At 42.4% G+C, this 18,525-nt stretch overlaps 1 protein-coding gene and 1 long non-coding RNA gene across 21 annotated transcripts in view; one reads left to right on the plus strand and one right to left on the minus strand.

The window, feature by feature from the left end:
- GOLGA4 (golgin A4) overlaps positions 1-15,027 on the minus strand; it is a 79,327-nt gene extending 64,300 nt beyond the window's left edge. For 8 of the 19 annotated variants that reach the window (XM_074882844.1, XM_074883018.1, XM_074882455.1 and 5 more), the window contains exons 1-5: positions 14,665-14,790; positions 13,837-13,973; positions 13,645-13,761; positions 12,326-13,024; positions 7,857-7,972 (exon numbers count right to left, since the gene is read on the minus strand). In XM_074882844.1, the coding sequence (XP_074738945.1) occupies positions 7,857-7,972; positions 12,326-12,440 (231 nt within the window). In that variant the 5' untranslated portion in view covers positions 12,441-13,024; positions 13,645-13,761; positions 13,837-13,973; positions 14,665-14,790. Of the gene's footprint in view, positions 1-278; positions 2,974-4,223; positions 4,618-4,668; positions 4,975-7,856; positions 7,973-12,325; positions 13,025-13,644; positions 13,762-13,836; positions 13,974-14,664; positions 14,859-14,898 lie in introns of those variants that run through there. The other 11 variants (XM_074882087.1, XM_074882222.1, XM_074882005.1 and 8 more) reach the window with 11 other exon arrangements.
- On the plus strand, positions 6,086-17,978 carry LOC141949655 (uncharacterized). Of its 2 annotated transcripts, XR_012630829.1 has the most exons (5): positions 6,086-7,266; positions 9,468-9,509; positions 11,126-11,260; positions 14,308-14,382; positions 14,696-17,978. It is a non-coding gene; the product is annotated as an uncharacterized LOC141949655 (long non-coding RNA). The 2 variants fall into 2 exon arrangements; XR_012630837.1 differs by lacking the exon at positions 9,468-9,509.
- The last annotated feature ends 547 nt before the right edge of the window (positions 17,979-18,525 follow it).

Below are 18,525 nucleotides of genomic sequence, written 5' to 3' on the forward strand. Positions count from 1 at the left end.
TAAACCACCACACATAGTTACAGGTCTGACCAAGTGGACCCAATATTCCCACTTGAAAGTACAACTAAAAAGTAAAACCCCTCAACTAGTACCAAATAACCATTCACCATGAAAGCTCTATGTCCTGCTGAAAAATTTCACACCAAACAATACAAAAGTATTCATACGGTTTGAAAAACAATGACGATCTATTCATACCAACAGCCTACTCTCTTTCTTTTATTCCTACTCCCTAACCTTACACTAGTGATTTAAAAGAGAGAGCTTCTGGCACTCACCATATAGGAGAAAACATATTTCCAGCAGTCCATCATCGCTTTGCTATTGTTTAGGAGTATGAATATATCTCTTCACTCTGCCCTTAGCAGTCCTCCACTACTGCCTCAGACTGCTCGTCAATTTGCAGCTGAGCAGCACTAAGCTCTGCAGCAGTCACCAATGTGATGTCACAGAACAGAAGAGTTCCACTGGAAGGGACCCACAACAACCATCTAGTCTGACTGCCTGACCACTTCAGGGGCGACCAAAGTTACAGCATGGTATTAAGGGCGTTGTCCTGGGGCATCGACCACCCCTCCAGGAAGCCTGTTCCAGGGTTTGACCACTCTCCCAGTAAAGAAAAGTTTCCTCATGTCAAGTGCAAACCTTCCCTGACAACACAGCTTTGAGCCACTCCCATGCATCCTGGAGATGGTTACCAGGGAAAAGAACTCAGCACCCCCCTCTGCTCTTCCCCTCCCCAGGAAGCTGCAGAGAGCAGCGAGGTCACCCCTCAGCCTCCTCCTCTCCAAACCAGACAAACCCAGGAACCTCAGCCACTCCTCACAGGACATGCCTGCAGCCCCTTCACCAGCTTTGGTGCCCTTCTCTGGACACGTTCAAGTACCTTCACGTCCTTTTTTAAGTTATGGGGCCCAGAACCACAGACAATACTCAAGGTGAGGCTGCACCAGCACTAAATACAGGGGGATAATCCCCTCTTTTGCCCGGCTGGTTACGCTGTGTTTGATGCACCCCAGGGTGCGGTTTGCCCTCTTGGCTGCCGGGGCACAACTGCTGACTCCTGACGAGCCTCCTGTCAACCAGCACCCCCAGACCCCTTCCAGCGGGGCTGCTCTCCAGCCACTCCTCTCCCAGTTTAGACTTGTGCCCAGAGTTACTCTGTCCCAGCTGCAGAATCCAGCATCTGTCCTTGTGCAATTCCACACCACTGATGATTGCCGAATGCTCCAATCTATCCAGATCCCTCTGCAAGGCCTCTTGTCCCTCGAGAGAGTCAACAGCACCTCCCAGTTTAGTATCACCAGCAAACTTACTACCCGTGCATTCAACTCCTGCCTCCAGATCACTGATAGACATATTGAACAGAGCTGGTCCTAGAATTGAGCCCCGAGGAACAACGCTGGTGGCTGGTCACCAGCCAGATGTAGCCCCATTCACTGGAACCCTCTGAGCTGCTCAGCCAGTTCTTCACCCAGCGCACCATGTATCTGCTCATCCCACAGCTGCACAACTTGTCCAGAAGGATGCTGAGAGGGACAGTATCAAAAGCCTTATTAACACCCAGGAAAACAACATCCACCAGTGGGTGACCTTATTGTAGAAGGATATTAAGTTAAACAGGACTCTCCCTTTGTGAGCCCATGCTGAGTGTTCTTTAAATGCCTTTCAGTAGCACCCAGTATGATCTCCTCCACAATTTTTTGAGGTCCTGAGGTTAGACTAACAGGTCTAGTTCCCTGGGTCCTCCCTCACGCCCTTCCTGTAAAGTGGAATAGCGTTGTCTAGCTTCCAGTCTGCGGGGACATCCCCAGCCTCCCAAGATAATTGAGAGGGGTCCTGCTGTAACATCCACTAGCACCTTCAGAACACCAGGATGAACATCCAACTGACACAAGATGTCCCTTACAACTTCAGTGTCCACTAATGGAAAGTCACTGCTCCCATAGTCATGGTCCTCTGACTCAGGGGACCAGGCAGCCCAAGGTCTATCAGTATTATTCAAAAGTAAGGCAAAAAACACACTTAATGTCTCTGCTCTTTCTTCATCCCTATTTGTCAGGTGAACATCTTCAACAAGTATTGGTCCAAGAGACACCTGGAATTGCAATAGCTTTTTTTTTTTTTTTAACTCCATGTCAGCATGGAGCATGTCAGATGTGTTCTTTGGCCTGTGAGGGGCAGAGCACAGGTATTCTCAACCTGACAGATGACATCAGTTAGCTAACCATTCATATGAAAGTTGTAGGCCTAAAGGCCTCCTCAGAAAAAGTGTTACACTTGAGAAATTTTACCTCCAGATTTAATCAGTCTTAGGTCAGTAAATTTAGTCTCGGGCACTACAAACCCAAGTACAAATAACAAGTTCTAGGTCTCAAAGCAGAAGATATGAATAGAGCAGAGAGGGTATGGTGAGCCAAGTCTGTCTACACAGGGTACAGGAACAAAAAGAGCAAAAATGAATGCAAACAAAAGTCTCATAAAACTAAGAAATGTTAAGTGTTTGGAAAATCTGGTTTGAAAATGTCTCGATGGCAAGTAGCTGATAATATGTACGATGACAGAGTACCCTATAAGTGGAATGCACTTTCAGGACCTGAATTACTAAAAGCAAGGTAACAAGACTCCAGTACATTTTACAGGCTTCAAAATCTTCCCACTCCTTCCTCATTTACAGAATCTGTTTTCAAATGAGATGAGGAGTAGCAGACTAGACTATTTTACTTTTAAGATCAAATTTAACTCCAATTTCCCTCTAGTGTTACTTGGGAGCAACTGAAGAATAAGCAATACTGCAAGACAACTATTTTACACAAAAATAAAAATCTGTTCTCACTTTCTGCTTCTGCCTTTCCGTTCATGTCAACTCTTGAGTTATATCATCTACTCAGTCCACAGTATAGTGGACTAGGTGAAAGTATCATTTATCGTAAGCTCTTGTATTAGGTTTCATGAAATTTGTCAATGTTAATTTTAACAGCCAAATAAATACTGCAACATATTATGCTGTTGGGTGCAAGTGTGCACTCAGGCCCAAACTTATTCATGAGGCTGACTTTCAGCAAGTACTGACCCTTTAACACATGCACTGAGTATCCCTGAACTAAGTGGGTTACAATATTGTGTGCAAGATATCATAATCTAGCTGCTGCTTATTGAAAACAGCAACCTCTGCAGCTCAATCCCTTTACACTGCACCAAAAGTTCACGATGTACACAAATTCAGGACAGCACTCTAAACTGTCACTGAAAAAAACGTACTTAACTTCACTAACTAGAGAAGACCCAGAGTTAACAACTATGAAAGGGCTTAAAATAAAACAAGCTACATAAAGCTTTACAGTAGATCCATTTCCAAAAATACTGCCCCTATTCGACAAACGAGTGATTTAAAAAATACTACATAGCCGAACGTCAGCAGTTTTGAAACCATGGTCTAATACTGAGACTATGCAGTGTCAGATCTCCCAGCGGTTCAAATTACATTCAGATCAAGCCCAGGCAACTGATCACGTATTTGTAAAATTAACCAAATTATCTGTCTATAGCTTAACATTTACATGATACAGAGTTTATCCCAGTTTTATTCTTTTAGACTCCAGGATGCAAAGGATACTTAACCCAGCAAAAATCCAAAGAGACACAGGCAGACGTTATCTTTTTCAGCACTGAGTTTGCCATTGCAAAGTTAACTTGACAAAGTCCTTCTACCCAAATTTGAAACGGTAGAAAGAGTTTATTCTGTTTCGACACATGCATGAAATCATCACGACAGTTTTTTGCCACTGTCACTTTCAGAGATACTCTGCACCCAGGTCATATCTAATGTGCATTATTATCATTTAACGACAGTAGTTTCTAGAATCCAACATTAATCATAATTTTGCAAAAGTACAGATAGAAAAAAATGGCCAATTGAATTATGACCAAAAAAAAAAAAAACCAGCCCTGCTCTCAGCTTTATACTTGATTCTCAATTTTTCCACAGTTAAAAAAAGCAAGAATAAGGTTAAAGTAAGCAGACTAGTCCTCTAAACGATGGAAACAGAAATGACTTACAAGAATTTAAAGAACAAACATTATGACAAGAGGAAAACATAACTGGGGATCTCAATGCTGGACTGTTACACAGTGCACATGAAAATGTCGTTCCTTTCAATGCTGAAGAAGAAACCCACTTCTGTTTCAGTCGGTTTGATGTTCAAGCACGAGATGGCTTTTACCTTCCTCCGAAAGACAGCCTTTGTAGAGCGGCCGAAGAGAAAAGCAGCCCCGGGAGCCCCTGGAGAGAGAGGCTTCCAGGACAGGAGGCAGCTCGGTAACATCAAACTTGGCTCTCCAAGTTACAGCGAAGCCGCCCGGCGCTGCCAGGGAGCGGGGGCGCGGCGCTCGCCAGCCCGCCCGCCCCACAGCCCCCCTCGGCCGGCCACCACACCAAGGACATCGAGGCTTCCCCTGCGCGACCCCCGCGACCTCCCCCCGCGGCCGGGACGGCGGGACCGGCCCGACCCGGTGCCGGCGGACGCCGAGGCCTTCCCGGACGAAGCGCTGCCCTGCCCCGCCGGGCTGTGAGGCCACCGCCGCCAGCCGGACACTACAAAGCCCAGTCCCGGCGCCCCACAAGGACCCGGTGGACACCCCCCGCCTCCTCCCCACGGCTGCCGGTACCTGCGGGGGGAGGGGGGCTGCGCGCCCCCCCGCCCCGCGCGGCGGCGCCTGCTCCTCGCTGATCTTCTGCTTCAGCTTCTTGAACATGGTGGCGGGAGGGGGGGCGGGGAGCGACTCCCCGACCGGTCAGGCAGAGCCTCCCGCAGCGCGGGTGGGGGGGACGGACGGGGGGTGGTGTTGGGGGGACGGAGCCCCGCTCGCCCCGGAGGAGCCGCCGCCGCCTGGGTCCCCCCCGCCGCGGAGCAGGTGAACGCCGCGGCTGCTGCGCCTGCGCAGCCAACGTGGAGCCTGGCGATCGGGACCGTACGGGGCTCGGCGAGGCACAAACTTCCCCGCGGCCCGCCCGGCGCCATTCCTCCCCCCGCCTCGGGGGCGGCCGTCAGCGGCGCCCTGCCCGGCCGGGACTGGGCTCCGGGATCGCGGCGGGGTGGTGCCGCCTCCCCCCCTCCCTCCGTCCGTCCCTGCCGGCGGCTGCGGGGCGGGAGCGGCGCCGTGCTGGGCAGAGCGCGGGCAGGGGCCGGGCAGCACCCGCCGGCGGCCGAGTCGCCGCTTCTCTGTCAGGGGGGAGAAGGAGAAGCGGAGCGGCCAGAGCCGCCGGAACCGTGTAATCCGCTGCCTGAAACCTCGGCACCAGCGGGGGGAGCAGCCGGACTCTCCTGCGCCCCACGAAGGGAGAAGGTGCGCCCCAACCTGCCCCTCCCGCTCCGGGCAGGGGCGAGCTCCCCCCGCGCCCGGGGGGGACGGGGGGGGGCGATCGGCTCCCGCCGCTGGTGGTTTTTCCGCAGTTTGCTTCCGTAGAAGACGGCTGGATACGTAATTGCTAAAAAAAAAAAAAAACCACCTTTCCGTCTCGGGGGGTACGGCAAATCCGCGCAAAGACTCGGTTTGCCAGTGCTAGTAATAGAGGTTTGTAAGCGCTTGGGTGACGCGAGTCCCGCTGCGATTGTCACAGTTTAGTGCACAAGGTTTCACAAGCTCGTTATCACAAGGTAATTAATTATCTTACTCCAGCCTTCGGCTTGTGAAAGCTTCTGGCTGCAAAATGCTTGAAAGCTGCTTTTTGAAACTGTGTGAAAACCTGCCTGCTAAGAAAATCACATTTTGACCTGAAACCTTTTGAGTACTATTTGTAAACATGGAGTACTCTGCACGTTGTTTACAAACAGAGTACCGATAGAGGGGTAAAAGGCAGCGTTTGCCACCATGGTTGTTATTACCTCTTTAAAACTGGGGGTGGGGGGTGGGGGGTGGGGGGGGTGTGTAATGTTCTTGGCCACATTAGGTTAAAACCTATGGCTTTAGAGGCCCTGGGTGAGGTTTGCGGCCCGGTCCGTGCAGATGCCGCGAGCTGTCGGCAGGAGCTGGCATTCACTGGCCAACAATGGGGCTATTTTGAAACTTGCTGTGTTGACAGCGATGCTGGGTGAAGGCTGGAAATACACAATGCTATTTGCAAGAAACGCTGAACCGTGTGGTCTGCTGTACAGCACCACGCTAAGGAGGCTGCGTGCCCTCATCACAAACGTCCAGAAATGTTTTCACTGAAATACACTCCTGTCATCTTTAAGTAATTTGAGGGAAAATGCAGGCAGGAAATGGACTGTTTGCTGTACATTGACCAAAAAAACCCACCAAGATACATCTACAGTAAACAAACTGCTGCCTTTCCTCATTTTTTGCTACATTTTTTAAAAAAAGTAATTTTCAGCAGTCTGTTTAGCTGTAGATAAAGTCTGGTGGTGATCCTTTTTTGTTGTGCTCCCATTAAGACTACTATGCATACATCAGATGGGGGCTGTGACTTGCACACCCCACTGATTTCTAGTGAGAACCATTGATTTGGAGCACCTTCAGAAAAGCTAGTCCAGACCTACAAGCCGTAATAGATAAGTATTTTTGAAGATTTTTATATTCTCTTTTCTATAGGTGAGCTTGAAAGAGAGGTATAGGAAAAAGTCTCCAGGACTAAAGGGGCAAAAACATCTGAATAGCAGTCCATGAGGAAATAAAATGGGTAATTAAGTTTACTGCAGCCATAAAAAGCCAAAATTCTCTCCTTCAGTCAGGTAGCTTCTGTTCCCTCTAAACATGACATGCAGCAGCACGGCTGTACAATTCAGAGGTCAGCAAGCGAGAGGGGCATTGCCCAATGAACGCTTTGGGAAACTCTCCTAGCAACCTTCAGCCTCCTAATAAATCCGTGATTCTCTCACACCTCTCCGCTCTATTACAAACAGTAGCTCACATTCTCTTCAGCATCTACGGATTACGCTTGAATTTTAAACCTAGGTCACTAAATGTTCTGAGTTTGATGGACAGATGCATAACTGAGAGGACACCAGCTCCTACAGCTATCAAATAGAAAAGCAGAGCTTTGTTAATTCTTTCATCACATGTATCCAACACAAAAGAGAGCTCTGTATCATTCCCTTGGAAAATTTAAAGCTTGAGATACTGTGTTCTGCCTGTTTCTCCAAGTGCAGATGCTTTTGCAGGACTAAAGGCTACACGGAAGAGAACAAGCACAAGACTAGAAACTAGGATAAAAGAGAAGTTATTTTTTTTCCTACACTGAATTCTTAGTAACTACAGAAAATGGTAAGGTGATTAATTAATTGAAACTCTTAATGGGTTGCAATAATACTAACCCAGCATGGTAATCATATGGCAGTTAGATATTTTCCAGGGGCTTTTTTACTACAACAAGGTCTTTTGTTGTGTAAATTCCCACGTACATAATAATCTCCTGTTCTCCCCAGGAGGTGCCTAACCTGGGCTTTAGGAAGAAGTGAAGTAATATTTGTATGTATCACTTAATCATATACGTGGTGGCATTTAAAAAATCAAGGATAGTGTGAATTTCTGTGCTTTTGAATTGGTACAAAACAGCGATATTTTGTGATACACGACTATATGCCTGGTGTTGCTCAGATAATACAAAGTGGTATCCCACATTAAGCAGCAGTATGCAAATTCTGAAGATATATAGTGTAACTCTGCAAAATACTATCATAAGCCTTCTAAAAGGGCTTTAGATGTTTTAGTGCCTGGTCAAGTTTGATTAAAACATACTGCAACATACAAAGCATTTACTCTAAACCCCACAGAAGTTCTGGGGGAAATGTCTGGAACCATATTCGTATGCACACACACAGAGCATCAATATCCCTGACTTAGCTGAATAGTACCTTATTTCCAGAGGGTCGATCCGATCTTAACAGATTTCTTTGTGAAGTTAAAAGTAGTAGCTGAAAGTGAAGATTTGCCTCTCCTTTTTCATCTTTCTTACACCAGTTAACATAGGCTAAACAAGAGAAATACGACATTATTGTACTGTCTGTGAATGATAAATGTGTATCTGCAAACAGCACTGGTTATGGTAGGTAATTAATAAAGGTCTGTTCCAAATTAAATCTATAGCAGTTGTGAATGTATTTCCATGGGAGAACAGAGCATAAATGTAAATGTAAAAGACTGTGTTTTCCTAGCAGTCTAGACTTCTCTAATTGTCAGCGGCTGTGGTGCACACATCCCTGCAGTCCCGTTCCTTGCCTTGTGCTAGCTCTGGTGCTTGTCAGACCTTTCCCTTAGTCATTTCCGCACGTTGACTCTGCAGAAAACTAAACCTGACAAAAGAGCAAATAATTTTCTGCTGACTTGCTGTGCTGAGTCCCCTGAGTACAGGAGCTGCTGCAAGAGGGACAAGAGGCAGGCAGGAGCTGGATAGCCATATGTTGCCAGAGTCATTCCATACTGCTCAGGAACACAAAGTCTTTGGTGAGCAATTTGCTTAACTTTAGACTGCAGTAATCCTACCAAGTGCTACTTCAAGTTCAGCTGACAAGCAACTCTGTTACTGAAAGAATTGATAATACCTCAACCACTAACGATCTTAGTTGTAATGATGACTGAAGTATTCATGTGTATGGCCTCCAGCCAGTCTAATGAGATTTTCAAATTGCTGTCTTTAAGTTACTGCAGCTTTCTGGAAGTCACAAAAAAGCCATGGGCATAAATTATGAATATGGCTTTCAATACTCTTTTCCACACCTACACTCCAATTACTTTGTGAAAAATGTATGAATTTGCTAGCAGCTAGTTCTTTCAATCCAGTCATCCATCACAAATATCAAAAGACATAAAAGCAAGCTACACATTTTGTTTGGAAAGGAGGTTTGCCATGTTTGAATTTTTCTTTACATCATCGTCATGCTGTTAAAATAATGTCTAATAAGAAAATATTCCTATTAATCCTACTGGGTAATATTTGACATTGAGGGAGTTACTTTAAAAAGAAATTAACATTAACTGGTAATAGAGTAAACAAACGTAAGCAGAAGGGAGCACTAATCATGCAACGGGAGTTACTGTCTAGAGCTTGTGTACACACCACTGTCCTTTACAGACAGTTTATGGAACGTTGCATTGGTAAGTTTTTACTCCTACTCATAAAATTCAAACTGCTGATGTTGATGTTCAAGCAGTCAGAGAATGTACCATACACAGACGCACAGGGAATCAGTTTCAGTTAGGAAGTATTTTGATCTTTACTTCAGCACAAAGGTTACAAACGACAGCATGTTATCTGATAGCGCAGTAAAAACTCTGCCAACTCATTGTGCCTGCAGCCTATAGAATAAGGAGAAATAGCTGTGCAAAGTAAATCCTTTATAGTGCTCTGATTAGAACCTTAAAAGCTTTAATATGAATAAAATGGATAATCAGAGCATTTGTCTATCCTGATTTGATTGCCATTTTTACTTTTGTATTTACATGTTGTGACTTACAACGACCACCAGATGACAGTGTTCTAGAAGATTATAACTGCCTCTACAGAGTCGGTCAGTATTAGGAATGCGAAACTATACCAACGGGGGGGGGGGGGGGGGGGGGCGCAGTTTATAAACATTCAGGTCAGGGAACTGACAAAAGCCAGTTTCTACATCAGCTGTATAATCCTTCCGTGTACAAACTATGGGCTGCTCTAAGTAACTTGCTGGATATCAAATACTAAATTTCTTTACCATGTGGCTGACTTCATGGTTCCCTAGCAGTTTATTTGCTGTTTGTGTATTTCTATCTTCACCTGTGGTGCCCAGATATTGGTCTGATCTCAGTGAAGGTAAAACTGAGCAAAAAGGTTCATTAATAGCCACTGGAATAAAGATAGCGAGTGACTTAAGGGAAAGGTCAGATTTGTGTGTTCAAAATGCACGAGGCTATGAAAAGAGCAAGGGCACTGTCAGAGAAAGCTGAAAGGTAGTCTTAAGGCTGCAGTTGTTCGAACTGACAAGACAAGAGGAATTAACTCACTTCAGAGTGAAGAAAAGCTGATGGGCATTGCTGCTCTGCTCCCTGGGAGGGAAAGGAACTTCTCTGCTCTAGTGGGAAAGTTGTCCAGAGATCACATATCGTGCCTCTCTTTCCAAAAGTACAAAGTGCAAACTCAGGCATTGAAGACTACTAAGAAACACTGCAGTAAACTGGCTCGCTAGCTAGGACTGCAGGAGGAGGAAAATTACTTGGGATTTATTCCACTGAAAGACCATGAGCCATCTTTTTGTGAATGGGAATACAAGACATGGAGAGATTTAAAAGCGAGTGACAGGATTTGACCCTACAAGAGTCTTATTTTCCCAAAGCAAAAATCTTCATTTTATCACTGTCTTGTTAAGTGGCATTTCCTTTCTGCTTTGTCTAGAGTGTCAAAACCTTTCTCCTAACTTCCATTTCACTTTAATTGTACTTTTAAAAGCTCTGGATGCTGCAAAAAGGGAGTCGATGCTATAGAACAGCAGATCCTTTATATCAACAGTGATGCTGGTCACGAGTTTGATTTTAAATTAGCTGGCAGGAGACTCTCACTTAAGTACTTTCATTCTTATTTCTGTAATCACGAGATTAAATAAATAAAAAAAAACAACAAATCCATATGGGCAGGGACCTTGTATCTAAAAAGAGAAACTAACTTGCTCCTGAGGGCAGAGCTTCTTCATGGCAGAGGAGTGGGCTGGTTTTGAGGAGACCTGGGTTCTGTTCCCAGATCTCCCAGTGCCCTGGTCACCCACCCTGGGCTAATTTGCATCTCAGTGCTTCTATTCTATTGGTATTTTAATCAAGAACTGTGATGCTACCCAATTTCCTACAAACACATGGTTAGTTTTCCTCTTTGCTTGCCCAACTGCTGAAGGAAAGGTCAAAGGAATGACTGCTTGTTTAGATGCTTTTCAAGAATACTAAGATACACATTCATAAAACACAATTATCTCCCTGCTGGGATTTTTCTGATTATATTGTAGTATCTTCCCCTTAAGCACTGTCATTAAGAAACAGCAAATGCTTTTGCTTAATCATTTCTAGTCAGCGGGGCTAAGAATACACGCAAAGATCTTGAGACACTGAGGATATTCAGTTGGGAAGAGCTAAAAACCTAATTTAATTTGTGTGATCCCTTTAGCTAAAGTGCAGAACATCTAAAACCACATCACTGGAGATGCTACACCCAGCAGAATTCACTGCTGAGGAAAGTCACTGAGCCATAGCATGACAGACTCTTAAAGAAGTGCACTGAATAACATTTGGAACTATCAAGGTAAGCAGCTATTTCAAGGAGAATCAGAAAGTATTTCTCCCAATTACAATACTTTATAATTTGATACGTCATTAAGGAAAACATTCGCTTTCCCTCTCCGGCACCAGATTTATGAAACTGATGGATGCAGAATACAGAAAACAGTGATTTCAGAATAGTTCTACTACTTTCCTGCATCACAGTTTCTAGAATCTACAAAATAGAACAAATACACATTTTTGGTCTGTGATTACACAAACCCATTACATATAAAAGCACAAAGACAATAGTTTTATGTAGCTAGATCTATCAGTTAGTGCTTGAATTCAGGACACACAAAGGTTATGAATGTAACAGATCTCTAAGAACAGTCAACCAATGTCAGGTTAGGAATTTGTCAGCATTTAAGATAATATCATGATACTGCTATGTTGTTGCTTGAGTATTGTCATACTCTAAATTCCCTACTACTCTTACTTTTCAAATGTTTTGGAGGGAATTGTTTCTCATCCTCCTTAACTCCTTTTTTCTAGCTCCCAGGATTTAGTACAAGCTTTGCCACCCACTGAGTAGGGTGGAATATCTGGTTGAAGAGACCGAGGGCTTTAGGCCTGCAATTCCTTTGATGTCTGACCTACTTCTCAGTGACAGGCCCATAGGGCACTTCTACATAAAGAAGAGTAACTTACCTTTCAGTTTAAAATAGTGAATACTTTATCACCTCTGCTGAACTACTACAGAAGCCGAGTTACTATTCAGTACTGATTTGCATACATGATATTATCTGGCTTTCTTGAAGTGCTTTAGAAACAAATGGTGGTAGGGCTGATGGTATGCCCATAAAATAAACACAAGTCATTTTACAGGTGAGTAAAGTGACTTCTGGAAAACTCGAGATACTGCACAGCAACTCAGTGGTGGATATGGGACTGAAACACGGACCATTTGATACCGTTCCCAGATGTTTCATTTAAAATCTTTTTAATCCTGTGGTCTAGAAGACATCCTTACTATGTACACACATAATGAAAAGAGATGCTCCCCTTCTTGTATTCTCATGCTATTTCATCATCTCTAGGAGCTCACCTGTAAGGATGACATGCTGCCGTGTTTTCTTTTTATTATCCCTTTCGTCTACAAAGAAATACTGCCAATGCAGAATCTTGAGATGTGAAGCACTTCTTTGACTTGAGAAAACCATTATTTAAAAGGAAGCAATTACCAAACTGCTCAGAATGCTCCAACTATATGATTTTGCACCTTCATCTGTAAATATGCACAACGTCAAATTAAACTCAAATTCTAAGCATCAAATTGTTCTCTCTCAGACTTTACCTTATTTTGTCACTTTGATTCCACCCTCCTCACACACACACAACATTCTTCCCTGCTTACTTCCAAAAGGCCAGAGACATTTGCTTAACAAATACCAGATACAGCTCACATATAGTTATGTTTAATTATTAATATCAATTATACCTTATTGATTTAATAATATAAAAAATTCCTTATTGAATTTGCAATATAAAATATTTTTTATTGAATTTTTAAGTATTCCTTATTGATGAGTGTATCTATTAAAATAGATCACTTACCTTCTAAATTGCAAAATAGCAGTTTTCCAATATCCAAAATAAACTCTGATGTCTGTAATTGAAGTACTACAATGTTACATTTACAGAGGAAAAAAATGCTTCAAAAAAAATATCACCACAACACAGTGACAAGTCTTCACAGATATTTCCTCTGGTAATTTGCTTAAACCATCTGGACTTTCCCGTGGCTCTGAAAGGGGAAGGGGTGTTAACCTAAGGGTTGCAATTATACAGTTCAACTTACAGTAAACGCAGTATGAACTCAAACTATTATATCAAGATAAACTAGACTGACTTCAACTTGTCCTCCAGCACCTGAAACTTCCTTTGGAACACCACCTGTGGGAGTTATTCCAAAAGAGATGCTGAGTTGATGGGGCCTGCCTCAGTACTAAACTGCATTCAGTGTCCTTGGGTCAGGAGGAGGTCATAATCTGAAAGTTCAGCTCTAAAAAAGTACTAGCAATTTGACAAGTTGGTTTGGTACTACATCATAAAGCAAAATAGCTTGGCGTAAAAAGAGCAAGACAACCGTGTCACTTATTATTCTGTCTGGCTAAATTAAAGGATTTCAGGTAATTTGGATATTATTTCCATCATTGCCAGGTCCTTCTTATGAAACCAGGAGCCATACTGTGAGCTTCTTATTCTGATTTAACAGCAATCTGCATGCAACCAGAGAAACTCGGAGTTATGATGCAAGTCACTGTTTACTAAAGAATTTACAGTATGATTTTTACTCTGTGAATCTTTTATATTAAACACATGTGATAATACTTATTCTCAGAAGTGCTACACTGAATTATTTACCAGAGATGAAGGCCAGACCTTGTGCTCAGGCAGGGGGGCCTGCTGTGGATACTTGGGTCAGAGCACACACAACTCATGGAAACACTGAGATGTAATTCGATCTCCTACAAGTAATGACTGGAATAGAGACATGTTATTTAGTCTTTGATTTTCAAGCATAAAGTGTCATGTATTGTTCTTCTATTATCCTACCTTACTCAGTCGATCCCTGTAACTATCCAAAATAGCAAGAAATGTTATTTCCACATCACATAGCTCCCTAGACCTCTGTTCAACTCATTCTTCAATATAAACTGCCACAATCCAAAGATAATCTTGCAGTTAGGACACTGAGAGAAAAAGACCATCGGTCAGCAAAAGTGTTGCAAACAGTTAAAATTTCATAATTATACTATAAATATGCACACAAGTAGTTAGAAGGAAGGCGTAACTTCCTTTTGGTTCTGTTCAGATACTGTAAGAAAGATAAGTCTTCATTTGCTGTCGTAATGCGTTAACCACCATCATGCTATTATATAATTCTTGTTCAAGGTGTGCTCTAAAAGTTTGCACTGAAAATGTTTCATGTAGTATTTTCTCTTCTTCCTCCACATACTAAAAATGGCTTTCTTTAAGAACAATATGAATACATTCATTAATTTTATTATTTGAAATATTTTTTAGATATTCTTTATAATCTAGTGATCCAAACTTTTGCTACTCCATTGGGGACAATACTAAGCAAGTAACATACTGCAGGTAAGATCAAATTTTGTTCTTGCCAACCTCTGTTACAAACTTTGAATTTCTTATAGCTATGAACAATGTCAAAGTCTCATCGGGTAACGTACCGCCCACAAGCCATGTGGGGCTTGGGGTCTTCTGGTGTACTCCATTTAGGATGTGCTCAAGCAAGAGCCGCACAGGAAGGTTAGGTATAGGCAGGTAACTGTGGACTGTTATGAAACAGCAAACCACCGTGAATGAGGCTGCTTTAGCTTCCGTGGTGTTGGTAATCTAGAGTACACAGTGCATACTTACAAAACATTCTCTTGTTGCCATCACCTTGCAGCCTGCAAACCAGCCATGAAGCTATCGAGCGGTTTTGGAAGTGACTTCTCTTACCTAAGCAGCCTGAAATACTTCAGAAGCAAGGTGGTACTTCTCTGGAGTTCAAAGGAGAAGTTGCTGCTTCAGGAGAATACCTAGTCTCCAAAACCAAAACTGGAAAAGCAGACATCTTACAGGTAAACACAGTGGTGGCTCAACACAAACCTCAGAGCAAAGCGAACAGATAGGTAGTAGACTGCAAACACAATCCAGAGCAGAGAGACAGGGACATGAACAGTCTTCAAATCACTCTTTGTCCAAAAACAAATAAAAGTTCTGAATTTTAAGTTCAAAGATTTGCACTTTTTGAATGCAGTTTTATCTTTTTATAGCAGATTTACAAATAAATCCAGTTGCATCATTCATGCAGAGACGCCCTAAGACAAAAGCAGAAAGGATCAAGTCAAAAGCTTTGTTATATGGAGCAAAGGAAATAATGACGGGGGAGAGAGTTCCCTCATGCTTATTTGAGAAGATTACCACACCAGACAAGAAATTTAACTCCTATGAAATAAACTCCATTAATGACAACTAGTAATTTTACTTCTAGTTAGTGAAACTAACTTCATTTTTTCTGTAGTGGAAGAATTTTGTTGTTTTGTTAATTTAGTCTAACACTAAGACTGCTCAAAGAGAGAAATACTGAAATCACGGAAAACTGTGGTTTGCCTCCAGGGTTTCCAGAAAAGGTGATTTTTAGGAGGGGAGGGATAAGAATCTAAATACTGAATACACTGAAAAGACCTGCTGACTGAAATGAAACGCTTCCTTTAAGAATGAGAAACACATCAAGTACATTAGTTAACACAGAAAATATTTCTAGTTTTTAAATCAAAACCAACAGCTGTTTGCTTTTTAACATCATCTTCTGACTGCTGTATTAGGTATATTTTTGTTTGTTGACATATTTGGAAATAGGGGAAAGTATAAATACTGAAAATATAAACTATTAACAGAATTCAAAACATGGGACTCAAAAGCAGACCTCACAGTGCAAATACAGAAGGGACAAAGGATCAGAAAATGGCATCACTGTAGAGATAACAGCACAGTATTGAGAAAGAGAGCAGCGGTACTGCCCAGTGTTAAGGATACAAGTACCAGCTCCTCTGTACACCAGTGTAATTACCTTCCATCTTTGTGATCCTGACCTTCCCAGCACTTTTATTATAGCCACCTGCAGCAAAGCCTACTGCCTGCCAGTGAGACGCTGCAAACAGCAGCACCTTTCATCAGCTGATCAGGAGTAACAGCTTGTACTTTTGCACCTACTTCTCTATCTTCTTACCTTTAATACAACCCTGCCAACTCCACTCCTCAGCCTTCTCCGTGCTAAACTGAAGAGTTCTCAGTCCTGGGTTTCGGCCAGCTGCCTGGCTTCGTGTGGCCAGCAGCTGCTCCCCAGGGGGCCAGCCGGCCATGGCTGCGTTGCACCCTCACGCTCACTGCTGGGGCACCTGGCAGCCTTACGCTGCCTCCCACCAACTGCTGACCTTGCCCAGAGTCAGCACCCTGCCAGGCACGGGCTGGCGTCAGAGCTGCTTTCCAGGCCATATGCTGAGCTCTAAACTTTTACTTGTCATTATCAAGGGAATGATTTCAAATTAAAAGCCTATGGATTTTTTACAAAATCTCCAAGTGAAACTCTCACATTTCTCATCTTAACCTAGCATGGTCAAGGGCAGATGTAAAATAGTTGAGTTCAGTGTTGCCCTTTAATCTTATATTAAGTTGCCCAAAAATAGAGCCAGTAAGTAAAATAATTGCATCTGAGAAAAGCTTAGATGAGTTTCAGTTCAACATCTTCCTCACAACTTTTTCTTGATCTCAATAATTTCTGAGGTAACTCTTTACAAAGCATCTCTTAGTAGTCTTTCTGGATGCTACTCCTTTAAATCTGACAAACATGAACAAGTGCAACCCTCAAATAGCTATTTTGAAATAAGAGTTTTTACTGGTTTTCCTCATCCAGCATGAAAGTTTCTCTTTTTTCCCTGGGGCTTTTTTTTTTTTTTTTTTTGAGGAAAAGGCGTGCATATTTTAACAGTAACAACATGTAGATAGGAGGCCACTTTTTTCCTGTTCTAGGTTATACTCCAGACATTACTTCTACACTTATCTATGACAAATTAAAAGGAACACAAGACCTATTACATAGTTTCAAGCAACTAAATTTCAGTTGTATCAACCCATATTTTTATGTTTAGATAGCAGTTATCATCCTATTGATTATGTTTGGTACTATTTTTTACAAGCAACCCAGTCAAATGTCCTCTCCATAACATACAAAAGTAGATAAACGCAGATGCAGAACTGGTTGTTCTAAAAATGAACGTGGCTGTCTTGCTTACCAGGAATTGAGAACTGTGGTATTTCCCTCAAGAAACAGGCAAAGCTTGAAAAGTCAGCACACATCTTACTTATGCTGGTCTGGTGACTATTTAAATATCTTCTCAAAGGTTTTGAAGTAAAGCAGACATGGTGAGTTAGGAGAATACTTGTGACATCTTCGGTGAAGGAGTAACCTAACAGCATGAAATGGTTATTTAAATAATTGCTTGTCATTAGACACTGCAGCCTCTTTAAGATTCCATTTAGCCTAGTTTTAACATTTATTAATACATGATGTTCTGGTTTATACATATTGCACATATGTTTATTTTATATATATAAACAGAAGTTACAATTTCTGTTGGTGATTTGAAGGATTCTTAAATTGGTGGATTAACCTGTTCTATTAATAAATCCTGAAAGAATTTGTTTTCAGCCTTAAGTAATTAAAGAATCTGATGTCTGTAACAAAGTCACAAAAATAAATTGTTGCACAAAAGCTTAAGGTGTGGTTCAAAGTATAGCTTTGCTCTGAAAAATTAATGTAAAAACAGTATGAAAAAAAATCCATATTTGTTGTGCCTTGGTTCTGACACCATATATGCTTTTTGTAGTCATGTAGAGAGTTTGGGTTGGGGGGGACTTCTTTATTGTTCTTTTTTTCCCCAAAATTGCCAGGCCCATAAACCCAACCTTGGCTCCTGTAGTCACCCGGCCTTATTTCTTGCTCATGTCTCACTTCCTGTAACAAGCGTTCTCCTTGCCAAACACTGTCCTCATTACAGTTGTGTAATCCCGTTTTTTAGAAGTGATGCCCTTGGTGACACCTGTGAAAGCTGAGCTGAGGTTGCATAAATAACCAACTGGCTCTCTTAAATGGATGCTAATAAACAAGTCTGCACAAGAAACTATAATCCAGTTTGTGTGTGCCTTCTCTCTTTTTTAGCTGAGCTCATTGGAATAGTTAATAAATGTACAAAATATTCAGGCATGAATCATCACAAAAGTTACTCGATCTCCTTTCAAATGCTACAGAAATGTTGAGCAAGACTGTCATGTCACTCTTCAGAATTAAATCACGTCTCGAAGTAGAATTGCCCAGTATATATTTGGAGTGACATCTGCTTGCTTTTACACTGCTTTTACATTTGCTCAGCCTAGAAACAGTAGAAGACAGATTCTTTCCCTTACATCACCTATAGCTCTGTTTGCTCTGTTTCAATCGGTTTGACTTTTGCTAATATAATTCAAGAACTCTCACAGAGTTGCACAGGTATTGTGCATAGGTGAAATTTAGGACGTCCCTTAACAATCACGATTATTTGCATGATTGTCTTAAAAACCCCTGAAAAGGAAAAACAAAACCTCTGAAATTGCAAATAATCTTTTCGATTTCATATATCAAACACAGAATTCTACAATGTTCAAGTTTTTTTAGATCAGAACTGCACATACAGAAAC

Source organism: Strix uralensis, chromosome 1 (genome assembly GCF_047716275.1).
Source record: "Strix uralensis isolate ZFMK-TIS-50842 chromosome 1, bStrUra1, whole genome shotgun sequence".
NCBI lineage: Eukaryota > Metazoa > Chordata > Aves > Strigiformes > Strigidae > Strix > Strix uralensis.